The sequence below is a fragment of the Vitis vinifera genome, chromosome 19, assembly GCF_030704535.1.
Source record: "Vitis vinifera cultivar Pinot Noir 40024 chromosome 19, ASM3070453v1".
In the NCBI taxonomy this organism is placed as follows: domain Eukaryota; kingdom Viridiplantae; phylum Streptophyta; class Magnoliopsida; order Vitales; family Vitaceae; genus Vitis; species Vitis vinifera.
Genome location: NC_081823.1, coordinates 322325 through 345583, shown reverse-complemented (window position 1 = coordinate 345583; position 23259 = coordinate 322325). Strand labels below are relative to the sequence as shown.

At 35.0% G+C, this 23259-nt stretch overlaps 1 protein-coding gene across 8 annotated transcripts; it reads left to right on the top strand.

Annotated features, from left to right (window-relative positions):
• The first annotated feature begins 1469 nt into the window (after window positions 1-1469).
• LOC100265802 (alpha,alpha-trehalose-phosphate synthase [UDP-forming] 1) lies at window positions 1470-22346 on the top strand. 8 transcript variants are annotated; one of them, XM_010645770.3, is made up of 19 exons: window positions 1470-1635; window positions 4119-4267; window positions 8900-9275; window positions 9419-9516; window positions 9685-10073; window positions 10881-10995; window positions 11181-11282; window positions 13641-13791; window positions 15635-15723; window positions 15964-16012; window positions 16892-16992; window positions 17576-17763; window positions 18639-18756; window positions 19986-20165; window positions 20240-20362; window positions 20446-20533; window positions 20643-20773; window positions 20857-20955; window positions 21723-22346. In XM_010645770.3, the coding sequence occupies exons 3-19, from the start codon at window positions 8909-8911 to the stop codon at window positions 22116-22118; spliced, it is 2784 nt and encodes a 927-aa protein (XP_010644072.1). In that variant the 5' UTR covers window positions 1470-1635; window positions 4119-4267; window positions 8900-8908; the 3' UTR covers window positions 22119-22346. The 8 variants fall into 8 exon arrangements, with proteins under 8 accessions (XP_010644072.1, XP_010644066.1, XP_010644073.1 ...); XM_010645764.3 differs by having other exon boundaries at window positions 8832-9275; XM_010645771.3 differs by lacking the exon at window positions 4119-4267.
• The last annotated feature ends 913 nt before the right edge of the window (window positions 22347-23259 follow it).

The window sequence follows — 23259 nt, the reverse complement described above, 5'->3', positions numbered from 1 at the left end:
CTTTCTTTTCTTTTACCTACTTTCTTCCATGCATGTAAACTTTTTTATTTTTATACCATGGAAAACTTTTAATAATTTCAAAGTATGAAGTTTGATTTTACTTTTGATTCTTATATAACAAAAAAAAAAACAAAAAGCATCAACATGTCTAGCGACCATAGAACAAAAAGGAGGAAGAAACTTTTTAAAGATTTTCTAACAAATTTGGAATGAAATTTTATGTTGATAATAGTATTATTGATTTGAAAAAATAAAAAGAAGATAAGATGTGGATTACAAATTTATACCTTAATTTAAAATTAATTTTTTAGTGTTTGTCATCAAATTTTAAAAACAAACCACCAAATATGATTTTCAAAATCACTTTCAAATCTTAATTTTAAAAATAAAAGTACTACCAAATTTTTTCTTGGTCAAACTCCGGTTTTTCTTTCCCTTTTCCCTAATAGATTCAACTTGTTGTGCATTCAAACTTGGGCCAAACTTTACCCATATAATACTTTGAACTCGTGCAACTTGTCCTTGAAACATCAATCCCTGACTCATGCCCACCAAACTTTTCCTTTGAATTTTTTCTTTCCTTCTTCCATTATTTGTACCACATCTCATGTATTCAATCAAAAACTTTGTTAGGTCCTTGCACTAATTTTAAGTTTGAAAGTTATCATGAAGATTCCTTCAAAGAAATTTCATTTTCTAACTGTTGGCTATTTGAAACTTATTCTCAACTTCATTGAATATTTTATACAATTGGAACATTTTTATTTCTCATTTATTAAGATTTATTTTTTCCTTGAAGTACCTCATCTCAATTCATATTAATGCATCACATTTAATGCATTAAATTTTCACCCTCACATTACATGAAGTTGGCCTCATGAAACTTGTGTAGCATATCTACAAGACTCAAAGTTTGAAACTCAAAGATTTTCAAATCCATCAAAAGTCATATCGGAGATTATAATAAAATCATTAGTTAATTTTTTAATAGACTTTAAGCATAAATGTTTCTTATTTATATAATATATTATTATTAAATAATGTTTTAGAATATTCCAAATATCACGGTATAAAAATTCTAGCGGCATCATTAGGGTTGAATAATCAATCTCACATCGTCAATGGTTCTGGTCAGAATTTTCATACTTTGATTACATTTTTCATATCTTGATCATATTTTTTGTATCATTTGTCAGCGATGATGACGCTTTTTATATTTTGTGATATTCTCGCATTACATTCACTATGTTCTCGAAAAGTGAAATTGTGTGGCACACATTTGTGTTGGCGTGAGTTTGCTGGAATTACTAAATAGAATCTAATTCAGTGGAAGATGCTTTTTAGACTAGGATCTAATTCAAGTGGAACCTCTGCTTTTTCCAGGCCACAAACTCAATATGTGACTGTTATGAAACTCTATATAATATTTTAAATTCAAAAGAGGGAAGGAATCAAATTCCCTCCAAATGATTGGCACAACCAAAGGCAAAGAGCAGCCAAAAGATGAATCATACATAACCTGTCTGCCAAAACCCAGTGTTTCTCTCAATCTCAGCCTCTCAATTTTTCTCAAAAACCCCAGAAAAATCTCTCCCAATCTATCCCAAGAAAGCCCATAAGCTGCCAAAAGTTCAGGTTAGTCTTCTCTCTTTTTAGTTTGTTGTTTGAAAACTATGAAGGTTGCTGTGATTACAGCTTTTTACTGTACTTCAATGCATTGTTGATTGGGTTGCATTGGTGTTATATTCAGATTATCAGTTTTTTTGGGCTAAATTGAAGTGGAGTTTTAGGATTTTGGCAGTTTTGTGTTTGTTTGAAATGAAAATGTTGATTGGAATCGTAGTTGTGGAAAACTGTTCTGAACTTGTGATGCTAAGGAATGAATGTTAAATCTGGGAGATGAGCTTGGAACCATTCAACCGTGTGTATAAAAGTGTAGATGATTTGAAGCAATCTCAGGACTTATGCAGATGTTCTGTTTGGTTGCTGAGAAACTTTCAGGAAAGAAAATAAATTATAATCACTTACCTCTTGCTGAGTAGAGGGCTGTCTTCTTTTTCATTTTTCTCCATTTTCTTAGAACCCAAACACAGGATAATTGGAATTATCTGCAACTATAAAATGAGTGTTCAAGATTTGTCAAAGAAGATAATTTCCAAAAATGTTTTGATTCTTTACCACTTCTGATCATTTCGAGAAATCAACGATGCTTATGATAATCACCAAAGCTGTCTCACAAGCTTCAAGCTCCCTCTAGAGTTTAGAAATTAATTTGAGAATTCAAATTCATTTAATATCTGCAGTATATGTCAATCTGTATTTACTTAATTTTTTCCATAAGTTAGGAGGAAATACACTGAATCTGCAACAACAGAAATGGAAATCTAGTCACGAATTTAGTTATTTCTTCTCAAGATCTAGTAGATTTGACCTGGTCAATCCTATTGTTTATGCTGTCAATAGGTTTCCAGCTTGAACTACAGCAATGTTGAATAATGAACAAGTTATCCCGGTTTGCCTTTCATTAATCAGTTCTTCCCAAACCCAATGGATAGAGGTGGTAGTTTTATCAGAAACTATAGGAAGCAATGATTGAGGTGAACAGGTTTTTGAGTCTTTGTCGTCGGGTTTGAAACCTAAACTTGGGTTCATCTTCTAAAGTATGAACTGTTTGGTTAGGTATCGAACAAGCCTCTAGGTTTAAGCAGTGTAACCATACACCCACCAACATTTAGAGGCTTCAAACTCTTAAGGAGAAGCTCTAGTGCAGTTTCCTCAAGCTAGAGGCTAAGTTGGAGATACGGGTTCTTTGAGGAGGCAAAATGGATTATGATAGTGAGAATTAGTAGCAGCATATGCTATTAGTTGATGGAATCAAGAAGACAGTCGGAATCTCCAAGATCTCCTTTCTTGGTTGCTTTTACTTGTATGGGAGTTCACAGTTTCAATGGCTGCAAGAATCCCTTCTTGAATTCTCATCACTTCCACATTTTGGTATGAAAATACAGTCAAGGGACAACATTTTTTTTTTTTTTTTTAATGTGATGGCCCCATTTGAGACAAAAAGAATCTGCACAAAAGGGAATCCTCAGATAGAAAGGAATTTGCGACAAATTCCCAACACAAATCAATAAACTCTTCACTCAAGTCCCCATCTTGATTACTAGAGAGCCAGCTGGAAGGATGCAGCATTGGATAGCACCGAAAAAAGGGTCTAAAAACATTGGTGGAACAAAATCATACCTGTTTGCTGACTTAGTTCTTATGCTGCTGAATGATTGTTTACTCTATCCCTATTGTTTATCCTGAAATTAGGATTATCGGTAAGACGTTAAAAGTGGAGATGAAACTTGTTAAAACCATAGAACCCGTGATGTATGTTAAGCATTTTTGCACTAGGTGACATTAGAGCAGACTAGTTGCCTGCATTTTCTTGTCTAGTACTTCTGCCCTTGTCCTGTTGTCCTGTAGAATGCAATGTGGCTTTTTCCATGTGAGTCTTCATTTTTGAAACTTCAATGTTCATAGGACGTGTGAGCACATGGTCTGGCGAATTGGTGACACATTGAGGTGCATTTTTGTTGTGTTCTATCATTAGATTCACCATCGCTTCTCTCGTATAATTTCATTTCTGAAGAAAAACTTGTCACTGGGGTCCTAGAAATGTGCTTGTGCTGCTTGAATTTCACATTAAAAATCTCATATTTCCTATTTTTTCTGGTCTACTTTATCTATGAAAATTGATTACTTAAAGAGTAAATTTTGCGTATGTGCACATGCAAAATATGAAGTTTCCTCTGTAAAGCCTAAAGGGTTTCCTCCAAAAAAAGGCCTTGTGAATTAACTCTCTTAAGTATCTGCCTGGATACCAATCCTTGCTCTGTGTCTACGACAAATTTATAGCGTACGGTGAAAAGGGTGCCATGCTTTATCCTCTTGCCTTTACTCAAAACTCACTGGCTACCACATAGTCTTCACAAACTGCTTACTCTAGATTTTCCGAATATATGCTTAGCAGAGAAAAGAACAAGCTAGAATACTATTCTTTTCTGTCAATTTCTGGTCTTTTTGTGGCATTACCTTTGGCTTATTAGTCCATTTCATCACCTTTGCTGCAGTTTCTTTTGTCATATTCTTCCCAATTTTTTTGCTTGTGCGCAAAGAGCAGAGGCTTGTATGATAGTATCTTTCCCCGTTCAAATTTCTGTGGCTTAGTTTGCATTGTTGAAGGTCACAAATTCAACCCCTCCTGAACAAGTCACTGAAGGTGAGCACCCCATATCTCTCTAGTGTGGGAAATTACTCTTACAAAGTCCTTTTCTTTTGCCTTCACGCATATAGTTGCCCAGCTTGGGCATGATTTTCCATTCTTTTGTGCTGTTATAGGCATCATTTGGCCTAAAAATCAAGTAAGGAATAACATTCATTCCCTGCAAATAAGATAATCATAGGTATTGCCTTTTGATTTCTAATGGGGAGATGCTTCCTTGTGCAGCCTATCTGCATATGATGAGCTTCAAAACCACATACTAGTAAATGTGCCGTGGTCCTGCGCCTGGTCCCAAGCAAAATTGGTGATTCCTTAGTGTTTGATGCGGTCCAATCAATTATAAACACCCATTCTTCAACTTACTTTGTTGGCGACTTTTTAGAGTTTTTTTTCCTAGAAATAATGCAAAAATAGATCAAATTTTAGGAGAAAAATGAAAGCGCCTTCTACTTCCAACAATTTGGTAACCTTACCATTAATTTCATTTCTAACAAAGTTTCATACCACACACTAGCTTGAACTCTATTCAATGTGTGAATCTATGAGATCTAGAGAAAGTGGGGGTAGCAAGTACTAATTCAAGGAGGAAAGTTTTGGTCCTCTTGTCCTAGGGCAAGTCATTGTCCAGCCCCCCTAAGCACAAGGACACCAACTTTATCCCAACTTGCAAAATGGATACCAAAAGTTCATAACAATGACATCGATATTATCCAATTCCTTGTAAAGGGATTAATAAAGAGAACCCCTCCAACAGGGCAGTTGGCCTGCTCCTGGGTGCCCTAATTGAACATGCTTTCATGGTGGATGTGATGAAAATGACTGATTTTGAACGTGGGTTTGCCTGTTACTGGAAAATAAGCAATGCTGATAGGGCATTGTTTTTCCAGAAACGGTGATTGTGGGTGAAGTTGGGTGCCATCCAAGAGGAGCACTTAGCTCCCCACTGAGCCATGGGCATGGGGTTGATGCTATTTTTCTTTGGGTTTGGGTCAAAAAACTTGATGATGGAATCAGCGAAGTAGGGCACCAATGACTCTTGCTGCTATTGTTGTGTCTTACGTTAAAAACTACATGCAGATATGCTCTTCTTTTTAAATTCCATCGTATTTGCACTCTCTACTGTTTGAAGGATGGAATGTGGACCATCATCACGCATTGCTGCTTTTGTGTGAAAGATGATTGTTTTGATTGACCATTCAAACTTTGGTGGACAAAACTCATTAGTGCCTTGGCGTCTACCCATTACCTAATAGTTTAAATCTTTTCGTCAAACTCTCAATTAAACAAGGTGTCACGTATAGCTATGTCATTGATGACACAAAAGTATATATAAAAAAAAACACATCATCAATCAAATAATGTCACATGTCCAATTTAAATCCTATTAATTTGTATCAAAGTCTCATTCATTTGTACGATCCTAGAGGTTTTATTTCTTTACACTCAAGTATCACAAGTGCAACAAGTTTTATTACTTTATACTTAAATTTCATTTATTAGTTCCACGTATTCTTACTTTATATCTTTATTTCATTTATTTGCATCTTAGTTTTGTGTACGTCGATTCTATTTATTTATACTTTGACTTCTTATATTTGTATCCTTATATAACGTATCCTTATATAACGGTCTATATTTCACTAGTAGGTCTGGATTCGATATTTTAATATTTTTTTTCTTTAATATAATATAAGGGTTCTAATTAGCTTAGAGATTTTGGGTTTGAATCTCCCCGTCTATTTATTTTTTAGATTTGAATCACTTTTAAAATTCCAATTCTTAGAGCACATTGAAAATGCCTTTAGAAAACGCTTTTAATATATATATATATATATATAAATGTTTTTAAAGACAAATATAACATTAAAAAAAATTAAAAAACACTTCAAAAAAAGTTGAAAAATCATTTATAGTATTTTTTAAAGAATATTTAATAAATGATTCTCTAAAATATGTTAAATAGAAATATTATGAGGATTCTTCAAAACATCACTTTCTTATTATATAATATATTATCAAAATTACAATCGAACCATTTTTTTAATTTATATCTAAATATAAACCAATTCTTAAAAAAAAAAACATGTCTAATAAAAGCATCACTAAGAAAACATCAATAATAAAAACATTTTAATCAAAATCACCCCTAAAAAGGTTGTAATTCAAATTAGTTTAATTATTTTAATGATAATTATGATATAATATATAATAAGTTAAAATAAAGAGTCAAATATTTAATATTATATTATATTATTTATTATAATATGTTAAAATCATATGTCATATATAACTCAATAATGGCAGGAGGTGGAGATCCCATCCATGGATGATACCTGTAGCCATTTGGAATAGGGAGTAGACTACACCCAAAAAAATAATTATATCTGATTTATTCTAAAAAAATATTAAAATATTAAATATAATTAAAATAGATATATTTTTTAATTATTTACACTTTTTATATATATATATATATATATATAAAAAAAAAAATAGTGGAACGAATAATATAAAAATAATCTATTAACCTTAAATTCATTATTTTTTTTCTTTTTTTTCCTTTTTTTCTTTTTATTTTTCTCACTACCTCTTTATCTCCATCTAACCTCAAATTTTTCAATATGAATAAAAATTTAAAAGATAATTCAAAACCCAAAAATAAATGAAACGGACAAAGATATAGGGGTGAAAAATAAATAGGTGGAGAAGTTAGTAATTAAAAAATAAGCATATAAAGTAATTAAAAATTTATTAACCTTAAATTTATATAAAATGAAATATCCTCTAAAATATAACCATGAAAAATTATTTGAAAACATGTATAAAGAGATGAGGAAAACATATATAGAAATATGCCAGACAGGAAAAATGAAGAACATCAGATAATGTGGAGAACAATTTAGAAATTAAAAATAAATTATTATTTTGATTTTGTCACCTAAAAGAATTCTGTCTTTTTTCTCTTCCATGTACGTGGTCTCTTTTGTTGAAAATCAGGTAACAAATTCTCAGTAAATATAGAATGTATATATATTTCTGGTTTTATGAAAAATTATATAACCCACATCTGAACATCCGAATATATAACAAAAATCATTGAAACAAATTTCTGTTGGAAAATATCATGGAAAATCAAGAATTTTTTTTTTTTTTGCTGACTAAGCAACTTCCCGCTTAAAGTTTTGCCCTATATAAAGGATTGTGAGCACTGGGATTCGAGAGCTTTCTCTGGTGACAAGGGACTGTTCTATTTCCTTGAAGAACAAAGAATTCCTTAACTTGCACAAAAGTTGGAATAAAGAAAGGGAAGAAGGCCAGAAGGTGAAGGGTATGAAGAAAGGTTTGAGAGTTTCTGTATTATTAAATGATCATAATCTCCATTGTCAATAAGTAATGCATCAGTTTATATTTATTTATTTGTTAGAATTTGGTCATTTGTGAATTGGGATGGTGCTGGGAATATCTGGCGGGGTGGCTATGTGCTTCAGTGGGCAGCTTTTTCAGTGATTTTTTGGAATATTTTTCTTGTTTTTACATGCATGGCTGTTAGGCTTTTTGTAGCCCTGAAAAGCTTACACGAGGATTGTTATACTCCCTTACTTTTTCTCTCACTATGATGATTCACTGCCACTCTGAACATCCAGATTTTGCTTGCAACTTGCACGCACCCGCTATCATCATTGGTTTTGACGGTTCTGTGCTGAGTTTTAACCGACCCAGTTGCTTTCCAGATTCATTTCTGGCATTTGGGTGTAGGCAGGCAGGCAGGTCTGGCCATTTTCTTGGTTTCTAGGGTCATGGGTCTGGTTTTCTTCCCTTTTTTTTCTCTGTTTTCTGAAGCAAGTTTTTGATGCTGTTCTCGGTGGTTCTTGAGATGGTGGAGCATGAGAGGTTGTGTGGGTAATGCAATATTCGTTTATGTTGCTCCAAGTTTCAGTCTTTTCTCTATCATACAATGTGTTTGTGTTTTCTTCTGTGTGAAGCTCCTTTTTAGAATCTTGGACTGGAGAAACCAGAGCCTCCAGTTTCTGTTTATTCTCTTGCTATCTTGAATTTGCTGTGACTGCTGAACCTTTTTATATAAGTTTGTACAAGCGGGGTTTTAGAATATTGGATTTCTAATGACCAATCTTGCCTGGTATATTTTTGTGGATCCCTTTTTTCAGCTATCTCTTTCTCTCTGCTGTCCATGTGTCCCTGGCTTGCTATCATTTTCATTTGTTTACTAGACTTTTGTATGGTTCTCAGAGAGATTGAGAAAAAGGGAATTGAAATTATTATAAATGTTAAAAGTGCGGTAAAAATTTTAGTCATTTTCCTTTTCCATTCAACTCAAGTTTTTTTAAGAACCAAACAGAGCGTAGAAAGTCCTGACAACTTGACTTCTGGTGTGAATGTTGGTAAAAAATTTCAACCATAGTAGAAATGTTTATCTACTTTTCACTTAAAAACTATGAGGTCATTATTTTCCGAGAAATTTAGTTCCCAAATTGGACTATTCGGAGCTTGGCCTGGTTTATGATGCTAGTTGATGGTTTAATTTGCTTTGAAAAAAATGTAGGACACACAATTGTTCCTCTCAGAGGAACCCAGGAACTGTAAACTCGGTGTTTGAAGGTTGGATTGCAGTTTGACCTTATGCCCGGGAACAAGTACAACGGTATTTCCAGCGTCCCCACCAGCAGAGTAGAGAGGCTCTTGAGGGACAGAGAGTTAAGGAAGAGCAGCAGGGCATCTCATCCAAATGAGGCAAATGATACAAACAGGGGAACAGAGGTTTTGGAACATGAAGGTGATAACTTGGGGTCTTCCCATGTGGAACAGCATTCAGAAACAGCTGCAATCCGAGGAGTGCTTAGTGAGGAATGTGAAAAACAAGAGACCAGGCCTGCCAGACAGAGACTTCTGGTGGTGGCTAACAGGCTGCCGGTGTCTGCAATTAGGAGAGGTGAGGAATCATGGTCCCTAGAGATAAGTGCCGGGGGTCTAGTCAGTGCTCTTCTGGGTAAGCTGCTTTTCTAATTAATTCTTCATGCACTTAATTAGTACATTTTTGTTTCCATGTAAGGGTTTGAGTTCCAATTTTGTAGGTTTGGTATTTCCAATTGCAAAGAGAAGGCTAAAGCATTTTTTATGACTGTCTCACAGGTGTAAAGGAGTTTGAAGCAAGATGGATTGGATGGGCAGGTGTAAATGTGCCTGATGAGGCTGGACAGAGGGCACTTACCAAAGCTTTAGCTGAAAAGGTGAAAAAGTCCTAGGTCCATCGTTCCTCTGGAATTGTTAATATGTCATGCAATGGTCCCTTATTTCTTTAGTTTTCAAAAGAAAAAAGAAGTCAATTACTAGTGCCACAGCTTCACCAAGAACGGTTCAACTTCCTAGGCTCACTGAAGTATTTCTGTCCATTGCAGATGTGTATCCCAGTATTTCTTGATGAAGATATTGTTCATCAATATTATAATGGCTACTGCAACAACATTTTGTGGCCTCTTTTCCATTACCTTGGACTTCCGCAAGAAGATCGACTTGCCACCACTAGAAGCTTTCAGTCTCAGTTTGCCGCATATAAGAAGGCAAATCAAATGTTTGCTGATGTGGTAAATAAACATTATGAAGAAGGTGATGTTGTTTGGTGCCATGATTACCATCTCATGTTTCTTCCAAAATGCCTGAAGAAATATAACAGTGAAATGAAAGTTGGCTGGTTTCTCCACACACCATTTCCTTCTTCTGAAATCCACAGGACACTTCCGTCTCGATCTGAGCTGCTGCATTCGGTTCTTGCAGCTGATTTAGTTGGGTAAGTTTTGCCTTGCTTAACCTGATTGATGATAACTGAATGCCAATTTATATTTGCATTTCTAGTAAGGTTGTAGAACATGAAACTCTTTGTACTTAATTCATCATGAAAATGTGTCTTGTATTCAACTTGATATATACTTTCTTAAGTAAATGGCCTATATTGGATAATTTTTCATCAGCCTTATGAAAAGGCAAACTGGAAAAGATTGAATAACATCTTGTATTGCCACAACATTGGCCTAGAATTACTTGTTCAGACCAAGCTATATGCCTAAGCTTTATACATCTCTCTCTCTGTGTTTGTGTGCAAGATATTTTGTTTACTCTTGCTCTTAATGCTTTCATGTGGCCTGTTGTATTCACCTGGACACAAATATTGTTTCTCAATGAGCTAGGGGGTTCTGGCATGCCAAAAAGAGGTTGGGGGAATTCTGGAACAACATTACATGGGAACATTGTCTACATGTCATATTGATTAGAGTTGTGACAAAACCTGAAAGTTTGGTATGGTAGCATTTTGTGATTTCTATAATAAAGATATGCATTACAAAATGTCAAAACTTAATGTTTAACATATATCTGATACTGACAAATGCTATATATTTGCTCTATTATACTGCATATTTCCATACAATTGGTTGTTTATTGCTTTATAGTGAATTTTTGCAATATATGTGTTTTATATATGTTTTACATTCTTTATTATTTCTTTTCTATCTATTTTCCATTGTGTAAAAGAAGTTTGATTCTACTTGAATATGTGCTATACTTGCAAAGCCACAATAATTTTAATTATGTTTTCCAGTTTCCATACTTACGATTATGCAAGGCATTTCGTTAGTGCTTGTACTCGTATTCTTGGGCTTGAGGGTACACCTGAAGGAGTAGAGGATCAAGGAAGACTGACTCGTGTGGCTGCTGTATGTTTAAATTAAATGCTCATTTAACAACTTGTTATATGCATTTGATCCTTCTAAAACATTTGATATTTGTTGGTTATCAATTAATTTGTTATCATATCAAGTGTTGGATATATTACATTATTAAGAAATCAAAAATCAACCTCGTTATGTTTATTTGGGTCCTTTTTGTTCTTGAATTTCAGTTTCCTATTGGCATAGATTCGCATAGATTCATTCGAGCACTTGATGCTCCACAAGTTCAGGATCGCATTAATGAATTAAAGCGAACATTTACAGGGCGAAAGGTAGGTTCTGTTTTGTATGATGTTCTTTTATTTTAATATACTTCTAGTCCATTTTATTTTTATATATAAAAAAAAACAAGACAGCAAATGGAATAAACTCCAAAGCATTGTGCCTGCACCAACGTCAAGAGGGGCAGAGATTCCTCACAATCTGCTCTAGTTTTCTAGTTTCCCTCTTAGTCAATCTACCAGTCTTTTTTACTTATTCAACTATTTTAATCAGGTCTGCAATTCTTGGGTTTACTTATCCAGCACAGTGACCATGGGTTTAGTTTGTATGCTTTTGCATACTTGGAGAAACTCTGCAATTCTGTTTCTTTCTGCATATGTAGTATGCTTTGATCTGGTTATTTGATTAGTAAAACAGGTTTTTAGCTCTTGCTAGTTACAATTTCAGTGCTTTGGCATGCATATTTTGAACTGTGAAAACTAATTTGCATATTTTGATGGGAAACATGCCTTTGTGTATTAAGGCTAGGTACTAGCATCTTCTTTTACTTATTTGTTGGCCATTTCTTCTAAGATCCTACTTTTCAGATATTCTCTATCCCCATTCTTGTTAGATGAAAATTCCCTGAACCAATGCAAGATTTTTGTGGTTAAGTCATTAGAATACTTCTGAAGAATTGTGTGTTATATCATAGTTGCTCATTTGTGTCAATCATTACAAGGGTAGTGGACTTATACTATTTAAGATTAATGTGTAGCTCTTTTTTTAATACCTTATCATGATTTTGGCGAGTGCTAATGGGGGAAGTAGACAGACTTTTTAGGGATTTCATGTGGAGACAGGAGGATTATTTTGTATATCACCTTGTGAGGTGGATATGCTTTGATTTCAAGTTAGAGGTCTAGATTTTATCCTATAAATTTTTGGGCAAGTTTCATGGAGATCCAATATGGTGCCTAATATTTTATGTTGTCTTAATTCTTTCTAAGACTTTGGTGGGTGGAATCCTAATGTGGAGTCAACTTCTTTGCAATAGGTTTATGGAAGGCCCTTATGAGTTATGTTTGGCTCAAGAGTTCAACAATTCATCTGGTTGGATAATGAGGAAAAAGTTGCAATTTGGTTAGAGGGAAAGTATGTTGGGCCTTCTTTGAAAAAGCCTTTCATTTTTATTTTTTTTATAGTGGTGATAGTAAGAGTGGTTGGTTTCTTCTTATTCCTACTGGTTGCTGGCATGTTTTCCTGGGCTCCTCTTATTAACCAAAGTTTTAATGATTGGTAAAATCCTGTATTTGCTTCATCTCTTCTTTGTTTTGGTTTGTAGGGCTGTTTAATTGAAGCTGAGGATAAACTGTAATGAACATGAGTTAAAAGAAGGTTTCTTCTCAATTAGGTCTTTCTTATTATGGTGGTTACAACCTACCCTACAAGAGAATTCTGAGACTGTTTTTCCCTTGCAAGTTCCTTTTTTCTTTTCCACATATGGTGTGTGTGGCAAGCATTTGCATCTGGATAACCTTGTTGGATAGGATCCCTTATGGTTGATCAGGTCATTGCTAAGGGCTAGTGTTGTTTTCGTTAAAGTTCAATTGTTGGTATTCCAATGTAGACACCAGTTAACATAGGTTTCTTCTCAATTAAGTTTCTACTTTTGTTAGAATGGCAGACACACATACACAGAAAACTGGCTTTCATCAGTATGGTGAGGAATGACTTGAAAGTAAACCAATCACAAGCAATATATCTTCAAGCTCACATGAAACCTTACTATTCTACCTTTTGTAAGATGCTTCCTTCTTCTGGATGCTTCTATTTCTCCTTCCTGCTTTTCCCATTTACCTCCAATGGCTCCTACAGAAGGGCGTCAAAACTACAATAGGGACCATAGTAGTGAAGTCTTTGGCTTTGGATGAAGATCATGCAGGAGCAACAGCATGGCCTGATTGGATGAAAGAAAAATCCCAAAACAAGGATATGATGCTCAGGAAGGAGGAAGCTCAGAACAGTACAAGTGCCTCAAGCAGATGATATAAAACCAAAAGGTGGGTCTATATTTTGAAATGAAACTGTCCGGTCTGGTGAACCAAAGTCTGGTTTAAACAGCTGGCAGGTGCTTGGTCCAAATAGCAGTTTTGCAGAGTAAACAATTCATGAATACCACAAAAGGGAGCTGGTGGCAATCAGGATAGTTGGATTGTTGATTTCTCCAAATTTCTAACACTACTTATATGATTCAAGCTTATATTTGTGAACTGAGTTGTGTTTTCTTCTCTCTCTCTCTCTTTTTTTTTTTTTTTTAGAGGTTAAATTCAAGCCTCAAGCAATTGACTACTTGCATGATAAATGTATTTGGTTGCAATCCTTATTCTGTGTTTTATTTATTTAATATTATTTCTCCAACTTGACAGGTGATGTTAGGCGTCGATCGCCTTGATATGATTAAAGGAATTCCTCAAAAGATACTGGCATTTGAAAAGTTTCTTGAGGAAAACTCAGAGTGGCAACAGAAAGTAGTTTTGCTGCAAATTGCCGTGCCTACAAGAACAGACGTTCCCGAGTGTATGCTCCTTCCTTAACATGGAATTGTTCTTTATATGGTGTTTAATGATAAGACCTCAAAAGCAGAAGTAAGATTTTCAGGCATGAACATCAAAGCTTGACTTTGGCCGTCATGCCTTAAAACATCACATTCAACCGTAATCAGTTGTACATCAAAACATTCCGAGATCTGCCAGTGTCCCAAACAGTTGATCCTAGATGCATACAAAGCCATATTATAGATGTTATTCAAGTTTTAAGATGGGATTGAATAGGGCTGTTTATATACCCATTCTTGTTTCCATTTATCACCATGGTACTTCTATTGTATTTCTCATACCTGCTGTTTAATTTTCTATTTTTAATAAGGAACCTATTAGTTAAATTATAGCCAGTTTGTGAATTATATCCTCTTATCTGCTCTTGCTAAAGTGATATTTGTAGTTCTTACATGTCATCTTTGGTATTGGGAACCTGTAGTTTCTGTGGTTTGAGGTCTATGTGTTATGTAGAACCCATACCACAAACAACTTGTTTCAGTTTGTGAGATATGCAACTCATGAGATGGTGCATAATTTCTGCCTTTGTGATAACTTCTTGTGGTGAAATTCTCATATACCTTGGTAAGCACGGAAATGGAAACTTTTTCAAGAAATACATGGAAATAGGTTGTACCTCTTAGTATTGGTTCACAAGATGAATGCATCTTATTAAGAAATAGGATTGGGAATAGACATGATACCACTTTTGACATTTGAAGCATGTTGTCACAACTTGCTCAAATGACTCTCCCTTTAGCTTATATAGGAGAGCAAAAAGCTTTTGGAACCTTCTGGAGCAATCTACACTTGTCTACTAGTGGAGTGTGTAAGGTTCTAGAAAAGCCTTGAGATGTCTACACATCTCTACACAAAGGTGAAATACAAGGAGAGAGTGTGGAGCTATTTACAGAGTTCCAAAGGTCTTTTGTAAATACTTGTACATAGGATTTGTATAGGAGTTTCTGGATAATACCAAGGATGTAAGGAACCTTTGTGAGTTCTAGAGAGTTCCTTGGTTGCCTATAAATAGGAGGTGGCTTCATTTGGGCATGGCACCAAGCAAGTTAAGAACTTCCTAGCATTATAAAGTTTTTTTGTGCAATACAAAGCTTTTTTTCTTAAGTACTGCCTTCGTTATGCATCCTAGCTATCAATTCACATAGCGTTGCTTAGCATAGGAAGCTAAGACTAGGGAAAGACTTGACTTAGCAACATCAAGTGGCTTGAGTTGTCTAAGTGTCGCACATGAGCTTAGGAAAGGCCTAAGTCTGTGACAACATGTTGGTGATACAAGATCATCCATTTAGTACAAGGTCAATATAGGTAGATCATAACAGAAAAAAAACTATTAATATAAATCCCCCCTCTCAAAAAAACTCCACAAAACTATTAGGAGGAAAAAGAAAGAATGTTTTGAGTGTCGAGTGGGTCTTTCAGTTATAACTAGCAAAGTTTTCATTTCTGAAATCTTAGATAGTTGTAGTTTCTTCTATGCGATTATCTCCATCTTTATTTTCCCTTGAATTACTTAAAAGAACAATTATTTATGCAATTAAGGTTATTCTATCTCATTTCCTCACATCCTATTGCTTCCAGACCCAAATATACTTGTTGTTTCCTGAAACAACTTGCATAAGTTAATTTATGAGTTGGGAAATTTGGATGAGGTTCAGTTTTTGGCCAATGGATTGATGCCATGACATTTTATCAGAAAAACTATTGTCTCCTTAGCTTTTTGTTTCATATTGGACATGATTTGTATTTACTAGGTTATGATGCATTGATTTTTTTTTTTTTTCTTTTTTTACACTCCATTTTTACAGATCAAAAACTTACAAGTCAGGTTCATGAAATTGTTGGACGCATTAATGGCAGATTTGGAACCTTGACAGCTGTTCCAATACATCACCTGGTTTGTCTTTGACTCTGGAACTTAATAATTGATCATGGGAACGTCTGATCTATTGGAAAGCACATTGTTGAGATTGATGAATAATTTGTACAGAGCAAGATGCTTAAAAAAGTTATTTGAGCTTTATCTTATTGTTATCCTAGGCCTGCAGTAACTCTTTTCGGGTACAGTTTTGTCATAAAAGTTGTATTTCTAAACAATTTGATTTTTTTTTCTAAAGTAATTTTTATTAATTTACAGGATCGTTCTCTTGACTTTTATGCATTATGTGCACTATATGCTGTTACAGGTACTATCTTTGTGCTCTAACATAAATTTCCTTTGATGACTGAAAATTTACTTGGCAATTCCAATTTCAAGATGTTTACTGCTATCCTTTAAAGACTGCAATTTTATTTTTTGTCCTAAAACCTAAGATTTGATTGCTGGTAAAGCATCTCTCTAGCTTAATGCAAAATATTTCTCATGTAATTCAATGAACACCTAAAATGAACATGACTCGGTATCTTCTATATGCGGGCTTGAGTAGCATATCCCTTAATCAAACCTTTTGGTCAGGGATGGCAACAGGGGGGTAGAGGACGTGTTTCCCTCTCCCCAACCTTGTCTTATGGAAAAATACTTTATCCCATCGCTGTACCAATCCTAGGGCTGGGTGAGGCCCTACTGTGCATTTCTTAACCTTGCCTGTACATTTAGGAAATGGACTCCATCTTCGCCCTACTGTGCCCCACTCGGGTAAAGATGGGTGGTGGGGAGTAGTCAATCCAAATTTCAATATTGTATGGAAGTATCAACTGAAACACCAATTTTGGTCATTTAGGCTGTTAAAAGTTTTGCTTCAGGACTGAGCTTTGGGCACTTATGAAGTGGAATTAATTTTTAATGAACATTCATAGCATTTTTTTTTTTTTTGATAGGTAAATGCAAAAAATACTAATAAAGCGCCAAAGAGGCACACCAAAGTACATAGGATGTATACAACGTTCATAGAAGTTCAAATCTGTACCACTTTATTTTGAATCATAAAATGTGAACTGTTGTTCAAGAGGTCTCATAGAAGTTGTTTCTTTCTCAACTGTTATTAATTGCTGATTGTAGGATTACCCAAGAGCTCACATGTGCAAATTTTTAACTGGCAATTATTTCTTTCATTTTCTTTGTTCAGATGTGGCACTCGTAACATCTTTGAGGGACGGAATGAATCTGGTCAGCTATGAGTTTGTGGCTTGCCAAGAATCTAAGAAAGGGGTTCTCATCCTTAGTGAAGTATTTTCCAATGCCTTGTAACTATGTTAATTGTTCCATGCACATTAGTTTTTAGTGTTACCAAAGGTTTTATGACTGTAGAGAAAAAAAAAATGAAAAACAGAGTATATTCTTTAATTAATTTTAAAGATTGTGTTCTTTTCCCAGTTCTGCCAAAAAACGCTTTTGTGTTAAAAGTAATATTGAAGATTATCATAATTTTTCAAAATACAATTGGTTGGTTGTGGGTTGAGTTAGATTTGTCGTAGTGTTCCTTAGATATGGAAAAAGAAAAGGCAACATATATACATACATACATACATGTATATATAGATGGATAAATGGATAAGGAATGTGACCCTAAACCTCAAATGGGCATAAAGTCTCAACAAAGTTAGAAGGGGATATATGTTTTAAACCCTATTCTTCAATTTTAACCCCTATTGCTGAATCCTGACTCATTTGTGTATAATACCACACCTGAAATCTGGTTTTTCCTGACAAATTGTCTTTTATTGAATACTCGGCCCTAGCCCCTAATTGTGGAATGTTGTCGTCTTCTTATTTTTTTGTCTAACTTTTCATCCTTTTGGGGTGCTTGTAGTTTGCTGGTGCAGCCCAATCCTTGGGTGCCGGAGCAATCCTAGTGAACCCTTGGAACATCACAGAAGTTGCTTCTTCAATTGCTCAGGCTTTGAATATGCCACCTGAAGAAAGAGAAAAACGGCATGAGCATAACTTTGAGCATGTGAAAAACCACACTGCTCAAGAATGGGCTGAAACTTTTGTAAGGTATGCATAAGTTGCAAGATTCCTTTAAGTTATGTTTGGTTCCCCGAAAGTACTAAGAAAAGAACAAAAAAAAAAAATTAGGGATAATGATTTTCTCATGTTTGGTTTTACTATAGAAAGTATGAAAGAAAATCAAACATAATTAAAATTAGTTAGAAATTTATGCATTTTTAAATTATTTAATCTTTATATAGAAGAGGAAAAATAAGTGAAATGAGTTTGAACAAGCATATAAAAATAAATTATTGACTATAAATCTATTTTTTATTTTCCTTCACTTTTTTTTTCCTTTTACTTTTCCTTTCTATTTTTTTTCCCTTGCATTTTCCCTCAAATTTCCCAAGAACCAAATATAGCCTTAGGGTTACAAAACTTTAGATGCTTTCAATTTCTGATGATAAAATCATAAGACTTGAGCCCTACATGGGAAGCTCAACTTATTAATGCTCTCACTACCAAATGAGAGGTCTCAGATTTGAGTCCTGGGCTTACACAATGCACAATTCTAGGGGGAAGGATCATGTATCTATGGTTTTCCCCAATTCTTCAAACTGGGGCTAGTTGGTTTTGGTGTTACCGAAGAAAAAAAAAATGGGAAAAGAAATTATAAGGCATGAGGATATGAGGAAAACTTGGAAATTTTCAGTAAATGAGCACGTCTATCTCACTTATAAATTCCCAAATTTCTTCACCTTATTTGTTTGTATGGTGTTGGATTAAAAACTAGAACTGGTGTCTATGATGAGCACAATAAGTATCATCATTGAAATAAACTAATTTTTATAGAAAGTAAATAAACAAAAATATGTTCATTTTCCATTGTTATATGTAGACTTGTAGTACCTAATTTGAATTTTGCTATTATTCTTTTGCAGTGAGTTGAATGATACAGTTGTTGAGGCAGATCTTAGGAAAAGGAAGGTCCCGCCAAGACTTACACCTGAAAATGCAATTAAATGTTATCTGCAGTCCAATAATCGATTACTCATATTGGTACGCCCTGTTTCATATTGAAATTGTGAATCTATGAGTTATGGCAATGTCCATGAACAATGAAATATATTTCAAATATTGTGTGGTAAATCCTCTTTGATTGGTTAATGAAACATTTGACTTGTGAAAAAAATGAAGTGGTTTATCTACTAAATATCTGTTCCTTGAAGCACCGCTAAATATATAATTTGTATGTGCTTATGAAGTAGACGAATTGAGATTTACTTAAACGGGTGGTGAGAATTTCTACTTTCCCTTTAGATTTAATCATATTACACATTTAAAATTAAGAAACTATTTGATTCTGAGTATAATGTGAGATGTAACTTTTTTCCAAGAGAAGTATAGGAAAGGCAAGAAGGAAACAATTCAAAAAAGGAAAAGATTTCAATCCAGGAGATATTGTATTATTTTATGGTTTGAATTGTGTTTATCTGATGCATGTCTTGTGCATTATAGAGTTGAATCTCGTCATTGGCCAGTTGATCGCAAATTTGCTTAAAACTACACATATTTAGTGGCTAAAAGATTCATTCAGGTGGAGAATCACTCTCTTCATGTCTGGACTCATATGGCATGGCCATTAGGGCATCATCCACTTGTGATCAAGTGATCAACGCATAAATTTGATAAAGCCTGAAATTTTCTCTAGTCAATCTTCCAGAAATATAATAAAGTTTGGAGTTCTTTTGTGATACTCAAATTGGATAGGGGAAGATGTTCTTGATACTATACATGTAGTGGGTTCCTCTTAACTGGGTAAATGCATTTTAAAACTGTGAGGACTCATTAGGCCTATAGCAAATGATATCTATATGGAAGGAAGTGGGCTATTACAAATGCTATCAAAGTGGATCCCCAACCCCCATGTGGGGCTTTTGTTTGTAGGGTCCTCTTAATTGGGTAGATGAGGGAGCACACAATATCTACGAGAGAAGGAATGGGTTGGTACATCTTTCTTCAACTTTTTAAGTAGTTTACTCTGATGTTTCTGAATGGAATTTATCTTAGTATTTTCTATCATGTGTTGAATAATTGTAAGGTGTTGATTGTTCAATTCCACCCTGTGGTATCACAACAATTCTTGAGAATCATGGTTGAAAAATTTTGAAATCCCCACTCACTTCCTGTCTAATGGCACCTATGTTCCTGCTCCATTGGCTCAGCATATGATTTACTATCATACATGATTGCTTCTCCAGTTTCTGATGGGCACCCAAAAACTGCAGGGATTCAATGTAACATTAACTGAACCAGTGGATACTCCTGGGAGTAGAGGGGGGGATCAAATTAAAGAAATGGATCTTAAACTGCACCCAGAGTTGAAGGGGCCCTTGACAGCACTCGGCAATGATCCAAAGACAACCATCGTTGTTCTTAGCGGAAGTGACAGAACTGTCTTGGATGATGTACTTCATTCAGCTCATTTTACTTTATACCCTACTTCTATATCCTCTTCTGAACAGTATGAGTGCTTTAACAGAACTTCGGGGAGTTTGACATGTGGTTAGCAGCAGAAAATGGGATGTTTTTACGTCACACAAAAGGAGAATGGATGACAACAATGCCTGAGCATTTAAACATGGAGTGGGTTGACAGTGTAAAGGTGCTTATTATTGAAGTTATGTACATATCTGTTTATCACATCTTGCAGCCTCTAATCCGGTGATGCTTATGTTACATTTTTAGCATGTTTTTGAGTATTTCACTGAAAGAACGCCTCGATCACAACTTCAAAAACGTGAAACTTCACTTGTATGGAATTACAAGTATGCAGGTAATTGATTTGTGTAGTTGATTTTCCTTCCTAAGCTAGTTTTTTCTAGTATTCAATCTTCTTTCCTGTCCTTGCTTTGTGTTGCTTATCATCTGATTGTTGATTGTAGATGCTGAATTTGGAAAGCTTCAAGCTAGGGATATGTTGCAGCATCTCTGGACAGGTCCAATTTCAAATGCATCTGTTGACGTTGTCCAGGGTAGTCGCTCTGTGGAAGTGCGTGCAGTTGGTGTTACAAAGGTGAACGGATTATTTGCTGATTTTGTTGCATACTGACAGTAGAAATATTCCTTTCCCGATCTTACAGGCTTTTGTTCATACAGGGTGCAGCCATTGATCGTATATTAGGAGAGATAGTTCACAATAAATCCATGACCTCACCAATTGACTATGTTTTATGCGCTGGCCATTTTCTGGGGAAGGTAATTATCCCTTCAGACTGAACTCCAATGATTAAAAAGTTTCAAGAAAATGTTGCATCTTTAATCAAGTTTGATCAGACACTTGAAAGAGAAAAAAAGCTACATGTACATACTATCACTTTTTATGTGATGCCCATTTTCTGGGGAACGTAATTATCCCTTCACTCTGAACTCCAATCATTAAAAAGTTTCAAAAAAATTGTGCATCTTTAATCAAGTTTGATCAGACACTTAGAAAAAAAAGCTATATGTACATACACTTTCACTGAACAAAGAGTTTTTGAAGCTTTCTATTTATAAGAAATCTTAATGTTTGGTTTCTACATAAACTAGGCTAGGTTTAGGAGTCTTGGACCTGGACTTCTTCCGAACACCTATCACAGTTTTGAAGTTTTTCTTGAATATATTTTTCACTGCTTTCTTCAAGAGTGAATAGGGCAAAGATTCATAACTTTGGATGCTTGTAACTCAGGTATTTGTCCTTCCTTTCACAATATAGGTCCCTTTGGTGGTGCCTATTAACAGTTGAAACAGAGGTGGAGTTTGTCCATGGGGGTGGGGGGAAGGACCTGATTTGTGAATTCAATATTAACATTCTCAAAAAATGATTGTTTCAAATGTCTTATGAACTACTTGATCATGGTGTTCTGATTTTTCCTCGCCTCAGTTCTTCCATATGATGGAAAAGAAAATGTGGATGAGAGATGCATTTGAACTCATAAGTTCCATTACTTCTGTGCTTGATGAAACTTTCTCAATGCTTTCAGGATGAAGATGTGTACACATTTTTTGAGCCAGAGCTGCCTTCTGATAACATAAGCATGGCAAAAAGCAGAGCGATCGATGCATTTAAGTTATCTGGTGAGAGGAAATCTTCTTTGAAGCTTCCAGCTAACAAGAGTGGGTCAAAGTCATCTCATGGTAAGACACAGCGGCCTTTGCCAAACCCAGATAAGAAAACCCCAGACCATAGCAGTGGGAGTGGGAGTGGGAGGCGGCCATCACCAGAGAAGACATCATGGAATGTGCTTGATCTCAAGGGGGAGAACTACTTCTCTTGTGCAGTAGGGCGAACTCGTACCAAGGCTCGCTTCACCTTTGGATCATCAGACGAAGTCGTCTCATTTCTAAAGGAACTGGCTGGAGCCAAGTCTTCTTTTTAAAGTCTTGACAAATTTGCAGAGCTAGTTTAATCGTCTCAATAGAGTTTTTGGATTTAGTTTTAACATAGACTGAATGCATCTGAAACCACAGGATGATTGAAAATCTGATGTTCCATGTTGAGGAAAAAGGTGTTATAGAGCCGATGTCTTTTGTGATGTAAATAATACCTGCAGATTTATGTCGGTGCCCATTGTGGAAAAGTGCAGGAATTCAACTGATATTTTGCATGGTGTTTGGTTGCAATAACTCCAGTGAGGACCACCACCAAGGAAGGGAAAGGTCAGTCTGAGAAAAGCCATTTATGTTCTTTCTTTCCTATTGGCCAAATGGTTGGCGCAAATCTAAAACACTATGTTGATGATGAATAGAATAGCTACCACATGGATTTTCTGTTTTTCCTCTCAAAAGAAGAAATCAACCCTAAGACAAGGCATTCGTCTTTCATTGTTGGCAAAGCAAATCCTGAGTGATCCCTCTGCTCTACACCATTTAAATTCCAAAAACGCGTCATCTAGGAATCTCTGGGTCATTGCTGAAGGGCATTACTATTGAGCTACCAAACCCCAGAGAAGCAGAAGGGGGGGCAGATGGCATTATTATAAAATTAAAGAGTAAGATTGCAACCATGCATGGATTAAAACATGCTTTATGCGTTTGAATTGCATTCAATTAGGGTCTCTTGGTAAAATAAATAATATAAAGAAAACCATCATTAACATTCAATGGATCAATTAACCAACCATTAACACCTAAAATAAAACCAAACCCAAGTTGCAGTCCTCTGAGATTCTGATCAAGCACTTCTTCAACCGTCATGCCATTATTGGATTACTTTTGATTTTACAAGACCTGGAATCAGGAATATGGTTTCATCTAGGAAATTTTGCATACTGTTGAAAACGTTTAGCAAGCAATTGACATAAGAATTTTTGTACTTTTTCTTTTAAATGAGAGAATGACAATTAATTTTAAATGAAAATGAAGCTATCTTCAAATCAAATTGTTGCCTAAATTTAATTTCCCCAATCTGAAAATTTTCTCAGGCAAAGAAACAGCTTCTTTAGAGCCGGATGGCAAAGCATTTATTCATAGCGATTGCGAAGCATAAAATATTAGGGAGACTGGTTCATGGCCAAAAGG

Coding starts and splice junctions, on each gene's coding strand:
- LOC100265802 (XM_010645771.3), top strand. CDS start 8,909: ATGCCCGGGAACAAGTACAACGGTATTTCCAGCGTCCCCACCAGCAGA. Junction 15,724..15,963: donor CTGTTCCAATACATCACCTG/GTTTGTCTTTGA, acceptor ATTAATTTACAG/GATCGTTCTCTTGACTTTTA. Junction 17,764..18,638: donor TGGGCTGAAACTTTTGTAAG/GTATGCATAAGT, acceptor ATTCTTTTGCAG/TGAGTTGAATGATACAGTTG.